The sequence below is a fragment of the Neovison vison genome, chromosome 2 (assembly GCF_020171115.1).
Source record: "Neovison vison isolate M4711 chromosome 2, ASM_NN_V1, whole genome shotgun sequence".
Classification (NCBI taxonomy): domain Eukaryota; kingdom Metazoa; phylum Chordata; class Mammalia; order Carnivora; family Mustelidae; genus Neogale; species Neogale vison.
Window position 1 is genome coordinate 214,492,456 of NC_058092.1, and position 23,162 is coordinate 214,515,617.

Sequence of the window (23,162 nt, forward strand, 5' to 3'; positions counted from 1 at the left end):
CGGACTCTCAACCTGACTCTTAACCTGTATCTTCTTCACATTGGTCTTGGAGGTCTTTGAGAGTCTTCTGGGTGATCCGGGATTAGCTCCTTCCCTACAGAGAAGGCAACATTTGCACACCGCTGTTCTTTGCTGTCTCTTTGGGTGAGAGGAGACAGATTTCAGGAGCCCTTACGTTGACCCAAGGCTGCTGTGGGAGGGGATGGGAGGTGGGTAGGCTAATAAAGACTTAGAGTTGAAGGAGACATGGGAAAGCATCTTTAACTCCTCCTAGGGCCCTTGTGTCCAGGTCCTAGTTCTCTGTAGTGAAGACCAAACCCAAGAAATCTAGGGCCAAACCCTAGGCTCCGGGATTTTCCTTTCCTACAGGCAGATTTCTGGAGGAACTTACCTTGGGACTCACATCTCACTTACCCTCCTGCTCCAACATTCCTTCCTTGCTAAAGGTGCATGAGTCCACTTTTTGTCTTCCTTAGCCGCCCACCTGCTTTCCTTCTTCCTATGACAGAGAACAACAGTTTCCATCACCAAGACCATCCCAGGCAGTCTGCGTACTCTGTCGAGGGGCAGGGGAAGAAGAACAGGGGTCGAGATGTACTGGGTACAAGCGTTTGAGGAACACTGGATTAAATAATGCTTCTGGAGTTCAGCTCTCCCTAGGGAAGTGGAGGCAGAGATGGGAAAAAGAGCGGGATCCTGTGTAGACCAGACTTCTGTGCCAGGGGATGGAAAAGCTGAGAGAAAAGCTGACACCAGTAGGGTCATGAGGATACCACTTGTTTAGATTTCAAACGCGTTCCATTCCACGCTTCACTTAGGACCAGTTGGCTGCCCTGTGTTCAGAGCCTGGACCTCATCTGGCGAATTTCCCCAAGGCAGAAGTGTCACTGGATTCTTTCATGTGTTGGAGTGTAGGCAGCACAGCCCCTTTTAGAAACTATGTGGACACTTTGAACTGTGCTCTTGAGAGTCAGTGCCAAAAGAATGGCATTTCGGGGCCTGGTAAACTTGGGAGAAACTTTTTGATGTCCTTATGAAAGCAGTGTTTTGCTCTGAAGTCAGGGAGGGTGTGTTCTAGCAAAAGAATTGAGCCCAGATCTGCTTTCTCCACGGGCACCAGGCCTCAGAGGAGACCTCCGACGGGGCAGGCCTCCCCTCTCCTCTCCCCCAACCCCTCCCCCCACTGCCCGGCACCTCCTTCGTGCTTACGGTGGACGTGGGAAGGCAGGGATGGGGGGAACTCTGTTGGTAGTGTTGTGAAACCCTCACTGCCAGAGCTTTCAGACGCCTTTACCGTGTTTCCTTCTTCCCAAATCCCTTTCCACAAGGCCATAAGGCCCTTAAAGACCAGGAAACACCTGAGCCTGTGTGGCGGAGACGGGCACTGAGCCCAGGATCTGGTCTTTAGCTGTGCCCTCTACCTTGTCCTCTCTCTGTGACGTCAGGCACCTGAACGGTCTCTGCCCAGCCTTAGCCCTGTAGCTGGTTGCTGGAGTGCCTTGTTTATACCCTTGGCCAAGTAGACAGTGGAGTGTAAAGCAAGGCCCAGAGAGGAGGAACTGACCGTGTGACTTAAGTTTCCACTGGCAGGCGTCCGCCCGGATGTACGCTGTGGGCAGGGTCAGAGTAGCAGCGAATACAATGCTGTGGTTTTAGTTTCTCTGCTGAGCAGGGTTTTTTTTTGTTTTTGCTCCCCCAACCCCTTGTTTCTTAACCCCAGGCTTCTTGAGGGTGCGGACAATGACATATTCATTTTTGTATCCCACATACCCCAACACAGTGCTTGGCACAAAGACAGCACGTGCAGTAAATGGATTAGTGTTTTTGGCGTAGAATAAACGTTGAAAGCCAGATGGAGCTCTTGACTTAGAGGTCTCAGTGTACGTGGTGGGGTCCACAGTACACGTGGGGCTGATAGGCCGGTGGGCAATCTCATTTCTTAAATGTGAAATGTCGAAAGACGTCTTCACCCCCCACCCCCATCCCCCCAGGGGTGTGAATAGAATTTAGCGGACTGTGGGGGCGGTTACTCAGCAGTGCCCGTTCTGGAACTGTCCCTGACAAGGCACAGTGTGAATCCTAGGTTCAGTTAAGATCATTTGATAAGCAAAAAATTATCTAGCAAATTGAGATCAGATGAGGTCAGCTGGGCAGGTCGTCCCTTTGCTTAAGAGTGAAGAATTTTGCTGGTAAGTTATCTTGGCCCTCTTTGGAATCACACTGTAATTCACCTTGACCAGTGTGTGTTTTGAAGGACAGGAAGACTGACTCGATGCTAATCCTAGAATATGTACTGCGTTAATTGTTCCAGGAACTTTAACAGAAAAGCTGGTTTTATTTAAAGCGTACTGCTAATTACACGGGAACCAGCATCTTTTTACCGGCTGAGTGGAACACCGGGACATGGAGTGTTTCTGTTTGGATGTAAAGAAAGTGGGGCATGTTTCCTGTCTGAGGAAAACTTTGCTCTTGCCAGTCGTCTTTGTGTGCGGAATCCTCTTCCCCTTTTCATGAACCTTTGTTGTTTTCTTCAATCTGCTGTTGTTTTGGGTTCAATTTTTTTTTTTTTTCCCCCTTCATGGAATGAACATTGGTTTGGACCGTCTTGGTGGAGGGTGGGCAGATAACCAGCAATAAAGGGATGAGAGGAAAAGTGGCATTTAAAAGCTATAGTTTCAGGCGCCTGGGTGGCTCAGTTGGTTAAGCGACTGCCTTTGGCCTAGGTCACGATCCTGGAGTCCTGGGATCAAGACCCGCGTTGGGCTCCCAGCTCCATGGGGAGTCTGCTTCTCCCTCTGACCTTCTCCTCGCTCATGCTCTCTCTCACTCTCTCTCTCTCTCAAATAAATAAAGAAAATCTTTAAAAAACATAATAAAAGCCATAGTTTCATATGCTAATTATTTATTTATTTATTTATTTTTTTAAGGATAAGGAAACCTGTGTGGGTACCAACAATCAGAGCTACATTTGTGACACAGGACACTGCTGTGGACAGTCTCAGTGCTGCAACTACTACTATGAACTCTGGTGTAAGTCCTTGCCCCCCCCCCCGGGGGGTCGCGGCACCCCAGGGTCCTAACGGTTACTGGCTCTGCTCATTGGGAAGCAGTGGGCTGGGCACCTTTTCTCCTCTCTGGGGCAGGTTGTGAGTCAAATCTGCTGCTGGGTCTGGAAGCAGCTGCTCGGTAGAGAAGGAGTGCTCATGGGCTAAAGACTGAAGAATATGGGGGCGCCTGGGTGGCTCAGTGGGTTAAAGCCTCTGCCTTCGGCTCTGGTCATAATTGCAGGGTCCTGGGATTGAACCCCACATCAGGTTCTCTCCTCAGCGGGGAGCCTGCTTCCTCCTCTTCTGTCTCTCTCTGCCTGCCTCTCTGCCTATTTACGATCTCTGTCTGTCAAATAAATAAATAAAATCTTAAAAAAAAAGGCAGGGGGCTGCTGCTAGAGAGTATGGTCTGAGCTTTCGGAAGAGGCTGTAGTTACCCTGTCTGCTGAGGAAGCTCCTGCCTGGGCTTACCTCTGATGCCCCCTCCAGTGTGTGCTGAGCAGTGACAACTCCCATCCTTCCCTGGGCCAGGCCAGACACCCAGGCTTTGCCATCTTTGCAAAGAGAGGTCACAGCAGCCAAGCCACTGTGAATGCTAGGCTCGTCTTTGTAGATAGCTGTAATGCCATTTTCTTGTAAGAACATTAAGGGCTTCCAGAATTCCCTACAGAGCATCAAGGCGCTGCCTCTCTTTCTGGTCCCTGTCAGAGGGATCACCTTCCCCTAAGTCCGTGCTCACGGAGCCCTCCTGGAGCGAGGGAGACTATAGAGGTTTAGCCCTCTCTGTTTCTAACCCCAGTGCTCAAGCTGACATGTCTGGAGGTTTGCTTCCCCGGTGTATCTCCCCCCGTTACTCTCAGCTAACTGCTGTGGGGAAACGGTCCTCATCTCACCACTGGTTTGGTTGAGGCCATGAACATGCACCATCAGGCTTGCACAAGGGTGGTGACTTCAGCACAGTCTTCAGGGAGCCAGCCAGGTTCAAGGAGTTCACCAACTTGCTTTGTACTCTAATCTTCTCGAAGCTTGGATGAGATACTACAGAATGCTGGACAAAGAATGGGAGGACAGGAGAATCCTTAGGTCAGAGAGTCCCCAGGTGACCAACAGCACGCTGTCTGTAGAGAGGAGAAATGGTAGCTTCTTTCCCTCGATAGTTCTAAGCCCTCATCACTCCCTCCATTTGGAAACAAACTGAGCTGGTTTGTCAAAGTGTGTCTTTCCTGGCCCCGTCATCCTTGTCCTTTCTCCCCTTTTTCTCTCTGATCTCCCCACTCCCTGCACACTGGTGATGTGGTCAGTAGGCAGCTGGAAGGGCTATTGTTTGGTATGGAAAGGAAATTAGACTCTTGGCTGGGCAGTCTGTCCCTCTGAATGTAAATGTATCTTGTAGCCAGTGGGAGTGGTCCCTCCAAAAAGGACTTCTCCTCCCCCTTATCCTTCCCTTTTGAGGACTGAGGACTGGCTCATCTGCCTTTCCAAGGAATCCAGGGGCAGTCAAGTGTACAGTCCCTTTGCAAGGAGAAGACAGGGCTTGGGGTGTCTATACCAGTCCTCCGTGAATGTAAGCAACCCAGGATTGTTGCTGTTTTAGAAGCGGTCGGGTGGAGGGGCTTCCTAGAGGACACAAAGTGCCAAGCAGGTGAACAGACTGTGTTTAAATGTTTTTAAATGCAGATAACTGCAGGGCTCCAATTCTCCCTCCCACCCCTTGTTAAAACAAAAGTCGAAGCTGGGCTGCCCGAAAGCCACAGAGCTGCGGTTGGTTTTTCTGGGGCCCAGCCCAGGCGGCATCAGTTGCAAAAACATGGTGTCGTGTATGGCCTCGTCTCAGATTGACAGAGCCTCCTGGGCTTTTGGCAGAGGCTCAGCAGCCACCAGAATTGGGTCACCGTCGCCGGGGCAGGGACAGGGTGGGGCAGCAGGGCCGGGCAGCAGGGCCTGGAAGACCCAGATGGCAGGGAGGCTGCCTGAGAACCAGGCACTTCACCCAAGGGCTTAAAGAAAGCCAGAGGAGGAGCTGTTGGGTGGCTAATTCTCTCTCTGGTTGTGGTCACTCAGGGAAAGGAGAGGCAGAGAACAGAGTCAGGATGAGGAGGAAAGACTCGCCGTTGTGAGGTGGCCCATGTTTCCAAGTTCTGGAGGGATGGACATTGTCAAAGCAAAACTGTCCTCACTGGTGCTCAGAAATGGGTTCTTGGTCAGGAGATGCCCAGCCAGTGTTCTGCCCTCCCCCCCCCCCCCGGAATTCTTTGGTTTTCCTCCTCCTCAGGGTCTTGACCTCTGCCGGATAGGAGGGAAGATGAGTGTTGGGATAAGCCCCTTCAGTTCTTTTTTTTGAAGATTTTATTTATTTATTTGACAGAGAGAGATCACAAGTAGGCAGAGAAGCAGGCAGAGAAAGAGGGCAAAGCAGTCTCCCAGCTGAGCAGAGAGCCCAATGGGGGGCTCGATCCCAGGACCCTGGGATCATGACCTGAGCAGAAGGCAGAGGCTTTAACCCACTGAGCCACCCAGGCGCCCCAGCCCCTTCAGTTCTTATCAGAACTGAATTTTGGTCACTTTGAACCCATTTCCCTCAAATTGTCTCTAAACTTTGCCTGACATGTGAAAATAATGGGCTCTGCGTTATTCTTTTTGTTTCTTTCCTTTGGAAGAAAATAAAGTCTCTGCCAGGAAATCCTTGGCAGAGTTTCTGTTAGAGTACCTCTTTAACCATAGTTGCCTACAGAGATGGCCTCAGGGGATAAAAGCAAAAAAGGTATTTCCACCAGCCTGCTCACCTCTATGGTGCTGAGTCTTCTGTAGACTGAAGACTTTCTCACACGTGCATGCGCATGCACATGCACACGCACCACTTACCCAGACTCCCTTTCTCTATGTCTTTTTAGTCATAACCAATGCAGTAGTCATTCCCGGGCCTGCGTCAGGTGGGAAGCAAAGGTCCTGCTTTATCACTGAGGCTATCAGAGCTGGTCATCATCATTACTGTTATCCCATACATTTTTTTAATTTTAAAAAATTTTTTAAAAAGATTTTATTTATTTATTTGACAGAGAGAGAGAAATCACAAGTAGGCAGAGAGGCAGGCAGAGAGAGAGAGTGGAAAGCAGGCTCCCGCTGAGCAGAGAGCCCGATGTCGGGCTTGATCCTAGGACCCTGAGTTCATGACCTGAGCCGAAGGCACAGGCTTAACCCACTGAGCCACCCAGGAACCGCTATCCCATACATTTTTATGGCACTTGTCCTTTAATTCATTATTCAATCATTTATTCATTCAATAAACCCTTATTTTAGGGGTTCTCAAAATTTGGCAAGCCTCTGAATTTCCTGGAGGGCTTATTAAAACACGGATCTTTGGGTCCTGTTCGCAGTTTTTTATTCAGTAGGTCTGAGGTGGACCTATGAATTTGCAGTTCTGAAAAACCGCAAGAGAGGCATAAACCGTAGAGAGGCATAATCCTTGCCATCAACAGAGAGACTCCTAGCAGAGAGAGGAGATAAGACAAGATGCCCCACTGGTGAGACAAAGTAGAGAGTGGAATATATGTGCCAGAACTTCTATGAATGTTCAGAAGGACAGTTTGCTTTGGCTAGGCAGGGTTCAGGCAGGCTGCATGGAAGAGGTGGCATCTGAAGTGGGCGCTAAAGGGTGGATAGGATTTAAACATAGGAATAAGGGTAGACTGGTTTCACAGGCAAGGGAACCCGGTAGGCCAGGGCCCTACGGGAAAGAACAGAGTGTGCATGATGTTGACCTTTCCCCTGGGGCCACGGGGCTTGTCTGGGAAGGAATGGGAGATGAGGGTATTAATGTGCTTGGAACTCTGTTACATGTGAGACACCAAGAAAGGTCTTCATGCACATCAAGAACAAACCTGTGAAGAATGCCTGTCACCCCCGTGTGTCAGGCCCGGGGGTGTGAAGGAACTGTTCACCTGGGTGCAGCTGACTGATTGGGTCAGTGCACCTCACTCCAAAGCAACCCCCTCCAGCACTCTATGTGTCAGACTGGAGGGGTGATGGGCCCTGGTCGTGGAGGGTCTCAATTGTGTGTGTTTGATTCCCATCTGAGGATGCCCCTCATGGAACAGGCTGAGCAAAGATGAAAACCAAAATTGAGAGAGGCCACCAACATGTTCAGGCCAAAGAATCTGAAGCTGAATCTCCTGATTCTCATCCTAGGAGTCTTTCCACATACCACACTACATTGTGCAGGGAGAGCTTGGAGCTGGGAATTTCTGCTCCTGAAATAATTTGAGGGACCTTCGCTCGGGCACCAGTTTTCCCTTGTTTGGGCCTTAGTTGGGGAGAAGGGAGTGTTTCTGGGCAGTGGAATTCCCCTGAGGTGGCATGAAACAGACTGTGAACAAATTCACTTGTTTTTCACCTGCTAACTTTTTCTTTTTAGCTTATCCTAAGATGTCCATTGTTGAGCTGCTCATAACAAAAGCTCAGAGCATTTGCCACCTTTAGCAGAGTGGAAAGTGGAAGGCTGGGGCCTTCTCCTAAGCTTTGATTGGACCTCTATTCCAGAGGTCCAGGCTTTAACCCACTGGGTTAAAGTCCAGGCTTCTCTGGACAGGATAGGTTGATCAGTAGCTCTCGGGCTGGTTTTCCAGTGAATTTAGCGAAGAACAGAACCTAGAAGCAGACTTGGACTTGTTTCTCATCCTTGCTTTTTTAATGGAGTATTTTTGGGGAGAATTTAAAGAGAAATGGAAAGAAAACCCTTCCCATCTGTGGTCACACCTGTAACAACAGTAGTAGTAACAATCTAGGAAACTTACCATACGCCAAGCGTGGTTCTAAGTATTAGCTCATTTGGACCTCACAACGACTAGTAAGGTAGTAATCATTATTCTCCCTGTTTTACAGATGAGGGAAGTGAAAACAAAATGACCAAGGTCACAAAGCTAGGCAGTGGTTTTGTGAGCTGCAATCTGAACCAGGTCACTGCCTCTTCTCTTTAGTAATCTACAGTCGTGCTTCTAAGAAGTTGTCCAGTCTTTGAGATGAACTTGTAAGCCTTTCATGGGCTTCTTTTCCCAAATTGGGGCCTTTTCCATAGTGGCAATGGTAGAAGCTCCTCTTAAGCGCTGCAAGACGCCAGGGAGGTCACCCGCCATCCTGTGGGGTAGAAGGAGAGCTAATTCACAGTGTGCTTTGGCTTCCTAATGAGGAATTTCCTGCCCATTTGGGGAGTGGTATTTTCCCAAGTTTATAGTGAACCCAGGGCACATGACTCAGTTCCTACAGTGGGCTGTGATTGTTTTTCAAAACATGTTTTCTATTTTGCTTAACATGACAAATGCTCCCCACCATGAGGTCACAACGTTCAAAGTTGTCATTGGGAAATGTAATCTCTGGGTAGGTATGTGTTTGGGGAAGAAGAGGGTATGCTTTTGTGTGTCTCTTTCATTAGGTTTTTCTTTTTTAAACTTAGTTCCTTGTTTGTAAGATCTAGGGAAAAGATCAAAAGTTTGTAGGACTCCATAGGGGACCAGTCTGGATATTATCCCTTTTAAACTTGGTGGGACACTACTTTGACCAAAATGGCTTTCAGGAGAGTCCATTTTGTGGGGACCCAGATGAGAATGCCTTCTGCCTTTCCACATTAACTCCATCAAGTGGGATCAACTCCTTAAGGGTGTTTTCTGGCCTGCGCTAACACTCCATCTTGCCACTGGACCCATTCTTTTTCCAAGTTAGTTTTCCCTCAGTTTTGATCTACACAAATAAGCTTTTGTTGTAGTATATTAGAAATGAAGGAATTATAGGATTCCTGGGCACAGTGGATTAAGCATTTGTCTTTGGCTCATGTCATGATCTTAGGGTCCTAGGATCAAGTTGCAGGTCAGGCTCCTTGCTCAGCAGGAAGCCTTCTTCTCCCTCTGCCTGTGCTCTCCCTGCTTGTGTGCCCTCTCTATCTGACAAATAAATAAAATCTTAAAATTAGGGGCACCTGGCTGACTCAGGCAGAAGAGCATGTGACCCTTGATCACAAGGTCGTGAGTTTGAGCCACACATTAGGTGTAGAGGTTAGATTACATAAATAAATAAATCAATGAAAACTTAAGAAAAAAAAAGAAATGAAATTAGAACTTAGTTTGAGACTTAGATAAATATAACATCATACAACTGGCACATAGTGGGGAGAGTTTTTTTACCCATAATACTGTGTTAAAAAGTAAGGTGGTGGAGTTTCAGTGAACACATGAGTGGTTCTCTTAGCTATGACTAAGGCAGTTTTGCCAAGGGTGTGTATTCCAGTTGTCTCATTTCTTCCCCCAGTCTCCTTCTGCCCTGCGTAATTTTTCCTTTAAAATTAAAAAACAAAACAAAACAAAACAAAAAACCACCTCCCTTTTTCTATTATATTTCCAGTTCGGTGGATCTCAGCCTTTTTTCTGGAACAAGAATTCACAGGAATTCTAGTGACACTCTAATGAATGCTTCAATCCTTTCCCCCAGAAAAACCTATAAAGACACCGTGTTGGTCAGGATAGGTTATAGGTCAGGCTTAGTGACAAAGAAGTCCAACGGAGTGGCCAGAAACAACGTGTTTACTTCTCACACTCTATGTCCATCGCAGGTTGGATGGGAGCTTGGTTCCCACCCAGTCATCATCCCGATGCCAGGCTGATCCCGAAGTCTCTGTCTGGAATAATGCTGACTGTCACGGTAGAAGGAGGACTACAGGAAGGAAGGTCTTACATAAACAAGAGATATCCTGGTCTCTAATTGACAGAAGTCACTTCCAGCCCTTGTTCGTTAGTTAGAACCAATCCCAAAGCTGTGCCCAATCATAAGGGAGCCACAAAAGTCGAGCCTACCCAAATGCCCAGAAGGGGAAAACCAGAAATATGTGGCCAACATGAGAATTAGTACCTGAGCTTTTTCTCATTAAAAGTGTGTGTTTATTTATTTATTTTTAAAAGATTTTATTTATTTATTTGACAGAGATCACAAGTAGGCAGAGAGGCAGGCAGTGGGGGGAGGGGAACAGGCTCCCCGCTGAGCAGAGAGCCAGATATGGGGCTCCATCCCAGGACCCTGGGATCATGACCTGAGCAGAAGGCAGAGGCTTTAACCCACTGAGCCCCCCAGGGCGCCCCAAAAGTACATGTTTAAAAAGAAAATCCGACTGGCTCTGTCAGGAGAGCAGAGCCACTGTCAATCATGGGGTTGTGAGTTTGAGACCCATGTTGGGGGTAGAGTTTACTTAAAAACAGACCAAAAAAACCCCAAACAGACAAAAACAACAACAAAGCGTTAAAAAAAGAAAAGAAAATCACGTTATAAAATTAGAAATATTGCCCCTAGATCGCTTATCTTGCAGCATAAAAGTTAAAAGTTGGTTTACCTTTAGGTAAGAAACTACTGAAAAAAATGACTTGGGAGGTAAAAACTAGTCGAGTCAGATGCAGTCATCTCTCGGAGAATGTACTTTTTCGAATTTGAACACGACAGAGGTGCGAAGGATTGTGAGATTATGCTGGGCAAGTGAGAGACATGCAGGACCGTGGAAGAGTGGTGAGCCCAGAACCGCTTAGACAGGACTCTCAGATCTGGAGCCGGGCGCAGCGTGCTTATCTGTGCTGCCTGCTACAGGACAGCAACAGGGAGCCACTTGGCTCCCAGAGCTCCTTTGTGGCCTCTGCCCCACTTCGGAGGGCCCCTGTGACAGTATTTATCTAGTCCTCAGTCAGCCAGCAGCCACAGGAGAGAAATGTCGGTGAAAGTAAGCAAAGGTCCGCAGCGAATCTGGTAAGAACCACAAGGGAGACTTCTGACTTCAACTTAACATACATGTTCTCCGGTCAGATCTTATTATTTTTTTTTCCCCAAGATTTTATCTTTAAGTCCCCTCTACACCCTATGTAGGTCTCAAACCCATAACCCTGAGACCTAGGGTCACCGGCTCTACTGACTGAACCAGCCAGGAACTGGGGTTTTTCTGTCTGCCTAGGGGATAAAGGGATGAAATCTGCTGCCTGTCCTCTTGTTGCCAGGCCTCTGCAGAAGGTTCCAGTGCACACTGACATGGGCTTAGACACTGTAGGAGCCCTACCGTGGTGTTGCCAGCCTGCCAGGGCCAGATGGCTGCACTGCCATCCCGTCTCATTCTTTAGAGGTGGCTTTGTGGGGAGAGTTTCCAGGGATACCCCTGGGGGACAGAAAAAGCCATTGCCCGAGCCCACACCCTAAGCGTCAGTGCGATCTTTTAGAATATTGTATTCTGGTACAAACAGAAAAAAAAAAATCAGAGGACTATTCCTATATAAGGCTGTGTGAGGGAAATGTGGGTTTGGTTTGGTTTTTTAAGTAAGCTTTACACCCAATGTGGGGCTTGAACTCACAACCCCAAGATCAGGAGTCACATGCCCCACCGACTCAGCCAGCCAGGTGTCCTGGGGCTTTTTCTTCTTTTTTTAAAAAATAATCTCAACTCATTCTGACAAGAGACACATGGAAATACTTGAATTCTAACCACAAATTTATAATTACAAAGCAGGTTGTAAAAAAATACATGGAGCATTGGTAATGGAAAAAAATGGAAGTTATTCAAGAATAGAGAATAAATGAGCAACCATCTGTTCTCACTTAGTAACAACTCACCTTAAAATTATTCCTCAGATAGGGGCGCCTGGGTGGCTCAGTGGGTTAAAGCCGCTGCCTTCTGCTCGGGTCATGATCCCAGGGTCCTGGGATCGAGTCCCGCGTCGGGCTCTCCGCTCGGTAGGGAGCCTGCTTCTTCCTCTCTCTCTTTCAGCCTGCCTCTCTGCCTACTTGTGATCTCTGTCAAATAAATAAATAAAATCTTTAAAAAAAAATTAGTCCTCAGATAAATTTTTTATTGAGAAAAAAGTATTCTCTTTTATTTCAAAGAAGTATATGTTCATCTTAGAAAAATTAGAAATGGAGGTGCCTGAGTAGCTCAGTCGGTTAAGCATCTGCCTTCTGCTAAGGTCATGATCCCAAAGTCCTGGGATCAAGTCCCTCCTTGAACTCGCTGCTTAGCGGGCCTGCTCTCTCTCTCTCTTTCTGTTAAATAAAATAAAATAAAATAAAAAGAAATGCAGATTAGCAAAAGAAAAAAAAAAAATGGATCTGGTACCAGAAACTCTACTGTTCCGTCTTCCGGGAGTAGCCCCATGATTAACTTCCTAACCATCCCTCTAGATGTTTATATATGCTCTTTTTTTTATAAGAAAAAAAAGTAGGATTGTATTTTATACTGTTTTGTAATTTGCTTTTTTCATTCTAATACTAGAGACATCTTTATATGTCAGAAGTAGTATTCTGTGAATATATTTTAATGATTCATGTCATTACCAGAGGAATTTCAAAACCTATCCAGAAATGTATTATTTTTATTATTTTTAAAGATTTTATTTATTTAATTGACAGAGACAGCGAGAGAGGGAACACAAGCAGGGGCAGTGGGAGAGCAGGAAGCAGGCTTCCTGCTCAGCCGGGAGCCCGATGCGGGGCTTGATCCCAGGACCCTGAGATCGATCATGACCTGAGCCGAAGGCAGAGGCTTAATACACTGAGGCACCCAGGCGCCTCTAGTCATAGGTATTTTTAAGTTTGATTTAGTTTGTTTCCAGTTTTATAATTTGAAGGCAGAACCTGAAATTTTTTATAATCCCACTATTTAAAGATAAGTCACTATTTTTTGTGTTTTTCCTTCCAGTCTCTTCCATATGTATATATATGTATTTTTTTAAAAGCAAAATTGCTCATTGATTTAAGAAAATTTTAAAGGATTTTCTGCTTACAATTGAAGATTGGATTAGGGGTCTTGTATTGGGGTCTGTCAGGATTCTCTGAGTATGATCCAAGAACACAGTGGGAAATGAGAAAAAAATAGTCTGCCTGTAGAAGAGAGGGCTGTGGGCCTTCTCCCCTGTTCCCTTACCTACCCCTCTCTGGAGCAAGAAGAAAGAGGGGGCAACCTGCTAATGGCCCTGAGTCTAATAAAATCACAGCCCAAAGGGAGGTGGGAGTGTTATTTGCAACTCTAGGAGATGGAATTGTACCAGATTATATCAAGAGCGGAGGAAGTCATTTACACTCTCTAGGGAAGAGATGGACCTGAGGCAATTAGAATTTTTCCACCTGTAACTTGAGTGACTCTTGGGTTATACCAGTGTACGTGGTAGAGAAGAACCCATAATCTTTTTGGTAATATCAAGAGAACCCTAAGAATTCCTTTATCAGGAGACCCCACGAGGCCCTTTGCAGTTGCTAATCTCCTGGGATTTTGAGGGGCTCTTTGCTTTTGGTGAGCTGCCTGGGGTAGCAGCAGGAAGCGAAACTGGGAGCTGGCCTTAAGGTCTTGAGCAGGGCTTGGGGGAGGGGTGGGAGATGGGTAACCAGAAAGCCAGAATCATTCTCCCAGAGATCCCTTAAGAGAGGACGAAGATGTCCTAAAAGGTGAGCATATTTAATGCTCGCCAAACCCGAAACCTAGGTTCAGTGGCGTTGGGGAGGGGGGCCTCCTGCCCTCTCCCATCCCATCTTTCACTCGGGCATGAACATTTCTAGAAACTGAACACGGGTTCCAAATGTGGCTTCACCCAGGGAGGCCTGACAGTGCCAGCTTCGACCAGGTGGGCGCCGTCCAGGGACTGCTGTGTTGGGAAAGCCGCTGCTCTGGCTGGTGCTCACGGCGCCTGTGTGCCTCTCTGCCCCGCCTCCCTGCCCCCAGGGTTCTGGCTGGTGTGGACCATCATCATCATCCTGAGCTGCTGCTGCGTGTGCCACCACCGCCGAGCCAAGCATCGCCTTCAGGCCCAGCAGCGGCAGCATGAAATCAACCTGATTGCCTACCGGGAAGCCCACAATTACTCAGCGCTGCCATTTTATTTCAGTACGTATACCCAAAGCCGCCAGACTGTGGGCCCCCTCGCCCAGCGTAGTGCAGAGTCGCGCAGGTCGGGGAGTCAAGGGGTGCTCACCTGTAGCACAGAGGAGCTGGTGCTGTGGGCGGGGCAGCCTGAAGCCATTGGGCTGTTCCAGCCCCACCCTGGCTGGGTTCTGACCGGGTGTCTGATGCTTAACTGATGCTTTCCTTAAGGCAGGTGGTCAGATGGTGTACGATGTGAGTGAACCAAGATTTAGATGCCTGTGGCTTGAAATTTTCCCATTTTACTTGGTGCCCTGTGACATCCCTGAGCAAAAGCTGCCACGAAAGGGGCAGGAATTGGGGGTGGGTAATGCTGGCATGTCCCGAGAACTGAGAAACTTCAGTGACTCCCTGAAGGACACTCACCTGACTTCCCTGAGGGTTCCTTACACATGACCCTCACAGGGTCCAGGGAGGTCCATCTTGTCCTAAAACCATTCTGCCATGTGTTCTACAGAATAAAGTGCTCACAGGTCTGGAATTCCACATCTAGAAGGGTTTTAAGTGTTTAGCTCAGTGCCTGGCATATAGTAAGTGCTCAATAAATGCTAGCAGTTCTTATAACCAGACCATGTGTGCCCTGAGACATTCAGCACATTCAAAAGATAACTTACCTGGAAGGCTGATAATAAGCCTTGGCAGGCCCTCACCCTTCACTGGTAACCCACTGGCTTCTAATCTGAGTCAGGATGAAGTTAGGTTTGTCTTTCCAGACCATCTCCAGCCACACTCAAGTGAGGGACAGAACACATTTCCAACCTCCCAGAAAAAGGGCCTTTTCATGGCCCATACATCTGGAAAGCAGGGGGGCAAGAAAAAGGCAGTCATGGAGTCTTAAATTAGGATCCCTAACCCTGAGGCCTATGGGACGCAGGCAGAGGACACAGTTTGAGCAAGAAACACGAGACTCTGGGGCATGTGGAAACAGATACGCTCTGGGCAGAAATGATCTCCTGGCCACCCCCCATTTGCCTAACCCTCTGCCTTACCTCCAGAAGGGCAGAAGTCTTGCCTGTGAAGCAGCTTCAGGGGCTCTCGGATTTCATGGAGCTAGATTAGGTCACTCCCAGTCTGTCCCTCTTTCTGCACAAAATTGCCACACCCCTATGCCCTGCCCATGAGCAAGAGCTGGGGCCAGCCCCTGCTCCCCCGTGGGTGTACTGGGGGTGGGAAGAGACATATGTTGAGTGCGAGCTTTGCAGGCTGTTCTCGAACAATTGCCAGTGCAGTAATTTCTCCTCCCTGCCTCCCCGTTTTAGGGTTTTTGCCAAACTATTTACTACCTCCTTATGAGGAAGTGGTGAACCGACCTCCGACTCCTCCCCCACCGTACAGTGCCTTCCAGCTACAGCAGCAGCAGCTGCCCGCACAGTGTGGCCCCCCAGGCGGCAGCCCCCCAGGCGCCGATCCCACCAGGGCCCCCCAGGGGGCGCAGAGCAGCCCCTTGTCTGGGCCCAGCAGAAGCAGCACCAGACCTCCGAGCATCGCTGACCCTGAGCCCTCTGACGTGCCCGCCAGCACAGCAGCCACCAAAGCCCCTGGAATGGAGCCCAGTGGCTCTGTGGCCGGCCTGGGGGAGCTGGACCCTGGGGCCTTCCTGGACAAAGATTCCGACTGTAAGGAGGAGCTGCTGAGAGATTACAGCTCAGAGCAGGGCGGCGGCCTCCCCGATAGCAAAGACAAGACGCCCGGCAGACATCGCCGCTTCACGGGTGACTCGGGCATTGAGGTATGTGTGTGCAGCCGAGGCCACCACGACGACGATCTCAAGGAGTTCAACACACTCATTGACGATGCTCTGGATGGGCCCCTGGACTTCTGCGACAGCTGCCATGTGCGGCCCCCCGGTGACGAGGAGGAAGGCCTCTGCCAGCCCTCCGAGGAGCAGGCCCGAGAGCCCGGGCACCCCCACCTGCCACGGCCCCCCGCGTGCCTGCTGCTGAATACCATCAATGAGCAGGACTCCCCGAACTCGCAGAGCAGCAGCTCCCCCAGCTAGAGCAGGCCCGGCCCGTGCCGGAGAACTTGGCAAAGCAACCAGGGTAGGGGAGCAGCAGGAGAGAAGCATTAAATGACTTTCAGAGAAAGTGGTGCCGCCACTGCATTCTTCGCCCCCTCCCCGCCGGTCCTGTGTTTTCCTGCACCTCCAGGTACCGCTTGGGGAGCGGAGGCCTCTCCGCCCACAGGAGCACAGTGTCATGGAGGGCCGACAGGGTGGCTTGTTCTCTGACTCGTTCCTCATACCCGACCCTGTCCCCTTTTCCTCTTTTCGAGTCGTATCTCGCTACCTGCCCGGGTCAGAGAGATGTGTGTTTCCGAGGCCCCCTCGGAGGAGGCCGAGACTGTGCCCTGAGGTGACTCTTGGTGGTGGAGTGGATTTGTGCTCTGGTGTTTGGTTTAAGAGAACTTCTCTGTGTCTCAGTCCAGGAGAGGTGGCAGGGCTCAGCCCTGGGTGAAGAAGGAAGCCCGCAGAGGCCCAGGGATTGTCACCCTTTGCTGCCAAGGTGTGCCGAGACAGAACTAGGCTAGTCCTGGGGGAGGATGAGAGCAGACAGGCAGTTAACAAGGTTGGCAGGAGGCGTGCTGCTCCCTCAAATCCCTGGTCATGAGGTCGATGTACCACAGTGCATTCATGAGGAGCCCTTCCCAGCAGGTTCTGGCTGGCCACAGCCTGGTTCAGGGTGGAACATTCTATCACCTTCTTTTTGGTTTTTCCTTAAACAACAACGACAACAGTAACAGCAACAGCAAGCTGAAAACAAGAACTTGACCAGCGGGCCAGCAAGAATTCTCTTCTGGAAAAGGGAAGTTTGTGGCTCTATCCCAAGTTGACCTTCAAAGAGCCTGGCTGCTATTGAGCCGGGAGGAGATGTTTTGTGTGCAGGCTTGGGTGGGAGCACAGCAGAGCCCAAGCCGTGGGGGAGCATCTGGTGTAGCTTGCCACATCTCTACCCTTCGGGCTGTGCCTGTAGGTGACCAGGGTCTTCTCCCCACCCAACACACAGTCTGCAGGGCTGTGGGTCCTAAGAAAGGGCAGCCCCATGGCCTGGCTTTTACACAGTATTTTCTCTTGATTCTGAATAAGTTCTTCTGTTGTATTTTTTTTTGTTTTTATTTTTAAACTGACCACTTGGGGAAAAAATGGCTTGGTTATCTGTGGCTTTCATGCCCTTCCCCTACCCCTCCGCAGCCCCCTTTTTGAGTGGGCTGACTGATTTTTGTAGCCTCCATAAAGAGCCTGAGTGGCCCAGGTAGGAGGGGGAAGGCAGGGGTCCGGAAGGACCGCGGGATCCTTATTACTGTGGTTTGGCTTCAGATCACCAGTTGAGCTTTGATAGGAATAACCTGATGGAGAAAGCAAAGAGCTAAAACTCACATTCCCTGTCCAGTGCTGTTCATATGAAGAGTTTGGTTTTCCCCCCACTCTTGAACGATGATATTCACCTTAGGCGTTGATGTTACAGTAAGAAAGGGAGAAAATATATATATATGTACAAAAATAGACAAATCCAAGGCTGTGAGGTGAACGAGTGTCTGCGTTTGGAGTCCACAAAACCAAAATCCATGTTGAACAAAGTGAAGTCTGTGTACAATGACTTTTTGGATAACCTGTGTGTGTCTGTCTCGTGTGTGAGCCCCCAGCCCTGTTTTCCTGTGAATATACTTTGAACGGCAGCCATTGTGCTCGCGTCAGCCACACGCTCGGAGCAGATATGGCCCTCTCAAGGTAATTTATTTTACACATTTACTGTTTACTGAACAAATGTCTGACTGTGTACTCGGGTGTATCCAGCAGCATCGTCGATGGCAGCCCCCCCCCCGACCCCCCACCCCCACCCTGACGTCTGCCAGAGATAACTGTGCTCGGAGTAGAGGCTCTCTCTCCTCTACCCAGCCCTGCAATTTGCACATTGCTCCGTGGACACTCGGAGGCCTGTGTTCTGTTCCCTGTAAGTGGAAATGTGCCCTGAACCTTTCTGCCTCCCTCGGCTCCTCCTGGCCCTCAGTATCCGCCCCCAATGGGGTGTTCAAAACCACTCGGCACAGAAGGCAAAGGTGGGCCTTCCGAAGCTGGATTGGATGGATCTTTAGTGACAAATCCGGGACTAGCTGTGGCCCAGCCGTTGGCCCCGGCCGGAATTGCCAGGACAGTTTGGCAGTCGCCGCAGTGCCACAGGGCTTCCCTCTCTTTGCCGGGGCCCCGTGCACGCAAGTAAGCCGGCGTGTGGCAAGAATGGGCGGGAGTGCGTCAGCAGCCCTCGGATGCCTGGCTTTCCACCTTTAAAAAAAAAAAAAAAATAATAATAATAATAAGATAAAAATCCCAAACAACTCACTGAAGTCTCAGAGGGGATGAAGTTGTACCAAAATGAATCCTGCTTCAGTTAACTGATCACATGGATGAATCCTGGCCCTCTCACGTTTCCTTCCCCGGCTGGAGTGGGGTGCGGGTCTGCGCGCTAACTGTTGGGGTCACTGCGGTCTCCTGCCCTCCAGGCATGAGAACAAGTGAACGCAGCCGCCGGAGCCAGGCTCATTTCCAGCGGTCACACAGTCTGGCCCCTGCCAGCGGGACTCCCCTGCCAGGAGAGAGATGGAAAGAGAGAGCAGAAGGACTGGATAGGAGGCCGGGAGATCGGACTGAATCTGGTTTTCCCGGTGAACAAGAACAAAGGGGTTGGTCTGGCCGAGGGTTTGGTGCTACAGTCGGAAGATTTGCAAATGCTAACACATTCCTGTGTGAGGCACATCACCATTTGTCAGTTGTTGTGAATATGTGTATTTTAAGCAATAAGATTCCGCTGGTCAGACTTTTCTGGGCAGTCTCGGTGACGCATTTCCTGTGCTGTGATTGTTCTGAAGACAGAGTGGCTGTAACCACTGTGAGAAGCCCAAATAAAATCGATCCCCAAAACGCGACTGTTTTTTTTTCTTGCACACCTTGTTCTTTTCTCCCCGCTTGCCTCAGACTTCAGGAGTCTGTGCCCCAAGATTCCTAACTGCAGGCCCTTTTCCCTTCTCCACACAGGCTGTGAGAAGGCACCTTGCAGGGGAGAGCAAGCCCCTTGGCCTGAGGGGAGCCTACGGGGCCCAGGGCGAGTTGGGGGGCAGTCCTGTTGAGGCCACACTTTGTCCTGAGGGTTTGGGGGGACCCCTCCCCAAACCCTCTCTCTGCCAAGGGTATATTTCTGAGGTTTGGAATACTTTGTAAAATCCCACAAATAGGTTAAAAATGCAAAGAAAAGCCCAAATGAGTTCTGTTAGACACCTAGAAGCTAAAATAGCATTTGAAAGAATGCAAGCACTCCGTGAGATCTTTTATTTTTACTTAATTTTAATTTAAATTTTTTTTTTTTTTTTTTTTTTTGAGAGAGAGGACAAGCAGGGAGCAGAGGGAGAAGCAGGCTCCCCGCTGAGCAGGGAGCCCGACACGGGACTCGATCTCAGGACGCCAAGATCATGACCTGAGCCGAAGGCAGATGCTTAACCCACTGAGCCATCCAGGCACCCCCAAAATAATAAAAATCTTTAGGGAAAAAAATAATAGAAATTTGGATGGGCCCTGGAATTCGATATACAAAATGTGTTATTGAGTCTCCCACTTTGTGCCCAACACTGAGCTGGGTGCTGAGGAGGATGTAAAAGAAGTAGAGAAGACAAGGTCCGTGCCCTCTGGAAGTTGGGTTACAGGCAGGAAGACAAAGCACCTGTGTGAAATGGTCAGCAAGAGGAGGTAGATTGAGATGCAGTGAACGGTACAGATTCGGGGAATCCTGAGGAATCACAGGGCCTCGTTTGAGGGCTGTGTACCAGGCAGGGACCTGAGAACTGGTGTTTTAGGCGTTGGGAGAGCAACAGGTGTGCCAGCCTCTACCACTGTGAACCAGTCATTCCATCCTAAAACTGTCCTTTTACCCCCTGCTAGAGACTGTCCTCCTAGAACTTCCGAGCAGCTATAAATCCCTGCTCTAAGGGAAGGAACAGGCTTCAACCTCTGCCCAGGAAGGGGAACACCACCACCCAGCACAGCTTCTCCTTGGGCAAAGCGATCTGGTGTGCCTCTTGGGACCCTCCCAGTGCCTCCCCCAGTGGACCTCTCCCTAATGGGCCAACAGGGGATGCTGACAGCATTGCCTTCCCTAGTCCCTGGCTTTAACCAGCAGTCTGCATTGTTGCCTAAGAGCCCGGTGTAAGCCAGACAGACCCCCGTCCCCCTCTTTGACCCTGGGCCAGAAAAATTCTGGCCCCTCAGGGACTCTAGTGGGATGGTTGCTGCCTAGTTCCCTCTAACCTGCTGAGCTCCTCCAAGTAAGCCCAGGGGAACCATATTAGCATCTCGAGACAGATCTGTTCTAAAGTCATGGGAGAGGTGCCTGGATGGCTTGCCGGTTAAGTGTCTGCCTTCAGCCCAGGTCATGATCCTAGGGTCCTGGGATCAAGCCTTGCATTGGGCTCCGAGCTCTGTGGGGAGCCTGTTCTCCCTCTGCCTGCTGCTCTTCCTGCTCATTCTCTCTGTCAAATAAATAAATAAAACCACGGGAAAGGACTGGGGAGTAAGTCATTCTTGCCTTCCTTAATCTAATGTCTGAACAGCACAAAAACAATCGTGCGATTCTTGCCAGCTGCATGCTGGAGGCTGTGCCAGTTCCCTAGATGCCTAGATCTGTGGAACAGACCTCACTGTGCCCCTCACCGCACCCCAGGTTCCTGGGTCACCGAGTTCCTCATTTTCTATCCCCAGGTGACCAAGTTCAGGTGGAGATGACACCAGTGCTCTGAAGCACAAAACAGGATAGCTTTGATGAACAATTATTTCAAGAGGCTCCCTATTCTCCAGTTTCCTCTGTTTTCAGCCCGGTATAGGGGTGGGTGGGGGACAGGGTTTGACTAAGAAGGAGGGGAAAGTGGGTTTGGCTGACTGTGGGCCAAACCAGCTGGAGTATCTGTCTGAACCTACCTGGAAAGGCAGTGGGTCCTGGGAGGTGTTTGGGATGTGGGTTCCTAGCCTGGAGGCATGTGACTGGCCCTCACTCAGGCTGATCGTTTATCAAGCACCTACCATGTACAGGCATTGGGAATGCAAATATGCCTTTGACCAGGCTCCTTTTTAGAAGAGCTAATGGTCCCAAGGGGAAGAAAGGCATGAAAACAGCTTTAGTAGCATTTAGTACCATGAAGCTTGTGTGCCCAGGGTGCTGTGGACGAGAGCCACCTGGGGGTACAAGGTGTCCTGTCCGGAGCAGGGGCCTCTCTAAGCTGAGCTTGCCAGGTGCAGAAAGGTGTAAAGGGAATTCTAGGGAAGGTCTGGATAAATCTGTTTTGCAGATTATTGAGTATCTACTATGTGCCAGGTGCTGAAAAGCCAACAGTAGCATGGGAGGGCACAATGTCTAAGGCGGCAAGCAATTTAATCTCTGTAGATAATTGCATTCTGGGAAGTGAGCGTAGATGCGGAGTAGTAAGCTGATAATAAAAATATTTTAATTTGTCTTGATTGTTTTATTTATTGACTGCACATTATTGGGTTGTGTACAACCATCTTACCTACATTTTGTTTTGTTTTTTCATTTTAGCCTCAAAACAGCCATCTGAGGTATGGACTACTTTATTAAAGGGGTTGAAACATTCGGAGAAGTTGACTAACTTGTCCAAGATCACACAGCACATAAGTGGTAGAGCCAGAATTTGAACACTGAACACTGAAGACCCGGTGCTCCCAAGCCACATGAAGAACTTTTGATTTCTTTTCAGAGGGGAGAGAGAACCAGAGCAAGGTAATGAGCAGGCAAGCAGCATAGTGAAAGGTGAACCAGTTTCCTCAGGGCCTTCTTTATCCCTCTTGTTTGCTCCCCCTTGCTTCGTCAGAAGCTTCCAGAGGCCACCACACTGAGCTGGGCACCCCTGCCAGAGCCCCTCAGCGCTGAAATAGCATCACCCCTGGGATAGGGGATGCACATCAGTGCTAACTTCCTCAGGGAGGGTGAGTCCCCCAGGAAACATTGTACAGTTCTCAGGAATTAGAAACTCCCAGTGGCTTGGAGGGGAGAGGATTTGGTTTGATCTGAAGTTTCTCCTCACCCTAAGCCCGCTCCCCACCAGTATAACCTTCCTTTGCATGTCTTCTTACCAAGAAGTCTACAGAAACCCAATCCCACTGGAAAATGTTACAAAACTCCCTCTGTGTTGGAACTGTGAGAAGTTTGTCTCTGGGCCCTCCACCCACGCCCAGCTGCCAGCATGCCCCAGCTGAGGAAGGAGGGAGGGGCAGCAGGCAGGATCATCAGGGGCTACAAGGCGGGGGAGGGGGGGTTCCCAGGGGTCCTGTCCTTCAGATGGACCTGTCTGAACAACACCTGCTTCTTTATCCTTAGAAAAGGACTTATTTTGTGGATCTGGCTGTAGGTAATGGCAGTAAAGCCAGTATTTATCGAGGCACTCAATGCATTGCATAGGTCCACATCTGACCCCTAGCAACATTATGAGGTTGGTAGTACTCTTTCTACGTACACCTCAGCTACCCATAGTACAGCTGAGCAAACTGAGGTTTAAGAAGGCCTAGTAAGTTGCCCATGCTCACTGGGTCTGTAAATGACAGCATGGGGACAACTTGCCTGCACAGCCTGACCTCTTATCTTTTTTTTTTTTTTTAAGGTTTTATTTATTTATTAGAGAGCACAGAGGGAGAGTGTGAGAGAGAAGCAGGTTCCCTGCTGAGTGGGGAGGCTGATGTGGGGCTCTATCCCAAGACCCTGAGACCATGACCTGAGCCAAAGGCAAAGGCTTAAACACTGAGCCACCCAGGTGCCCCAGTGAGCTCTTCTCTTCTGTAGCTCCCCTGCTTACCTGGCCCTTTCTGCTTTTCACCGTCCCCCAAACCTCAGATAATGGGCAGTACAGGTGGTAAGTTAGAGCTTACTCCCACCCCCTACCCCCACCCCCCCAAATAAGAAAATGGATTCAAGAAGCGAGCCATAGGCCTAAGATCCAGGGCCTGGACCGAGGTGGGCGGAGCTGGGGGGGCGGCTGGGGACGAGAACCCGGGTCCTCCCATCTAGTCCTCCCTGACTCTCTCCTCCAGAGGTGGGTGTTGAAACCCAGGAGTGTGACTGGAGAAAGTTCCTCATTTTCTCCAGGGTTGATGGCCACCAGAGGGCGCCAGACCAGTCACTCACTCTCCTCCACCCCTACTCCACACT

At 49.5% G+C, this 23,162-nt stretch overlaps 1 protein-coding gene across 2 annotated transcripts in view; it reads left to right on the forward strand.

Annotated features, from left to right (window-relative positions):
• The window catches only part of WBP1L (WW domain binding protein 1 like), a 60,734-nt gene extending 41,854 nt beyond the window's left edge, over window positions 1–18,880 (forward strand). For both annotated transcript variants that reach the window (XM_044240407.1, XM_044240408.1), the window contains exons 2-4: window positions 2,928–3,030; window positions 13,768–13,929; window positions 15,225–18,880. In XM_044240407.1, the coding sequence (XP_044096342.1) occupies window positions 2,928–3,030; window positions 13,768–13,929; window positions 15,225–15,964 (1,005 nt within the window). In that variant the 3' untranslated portion in view covers window positions 15,965–18,880. The remainder of the gene's footprint in view (window positions 1–2,927; window positions 3,031–13,767; window positions 13,930–15,224) is intronic.
• The last annotated feature ends 4,282 nt before the right edge of the window (window positions 18,881–23,162 follow it).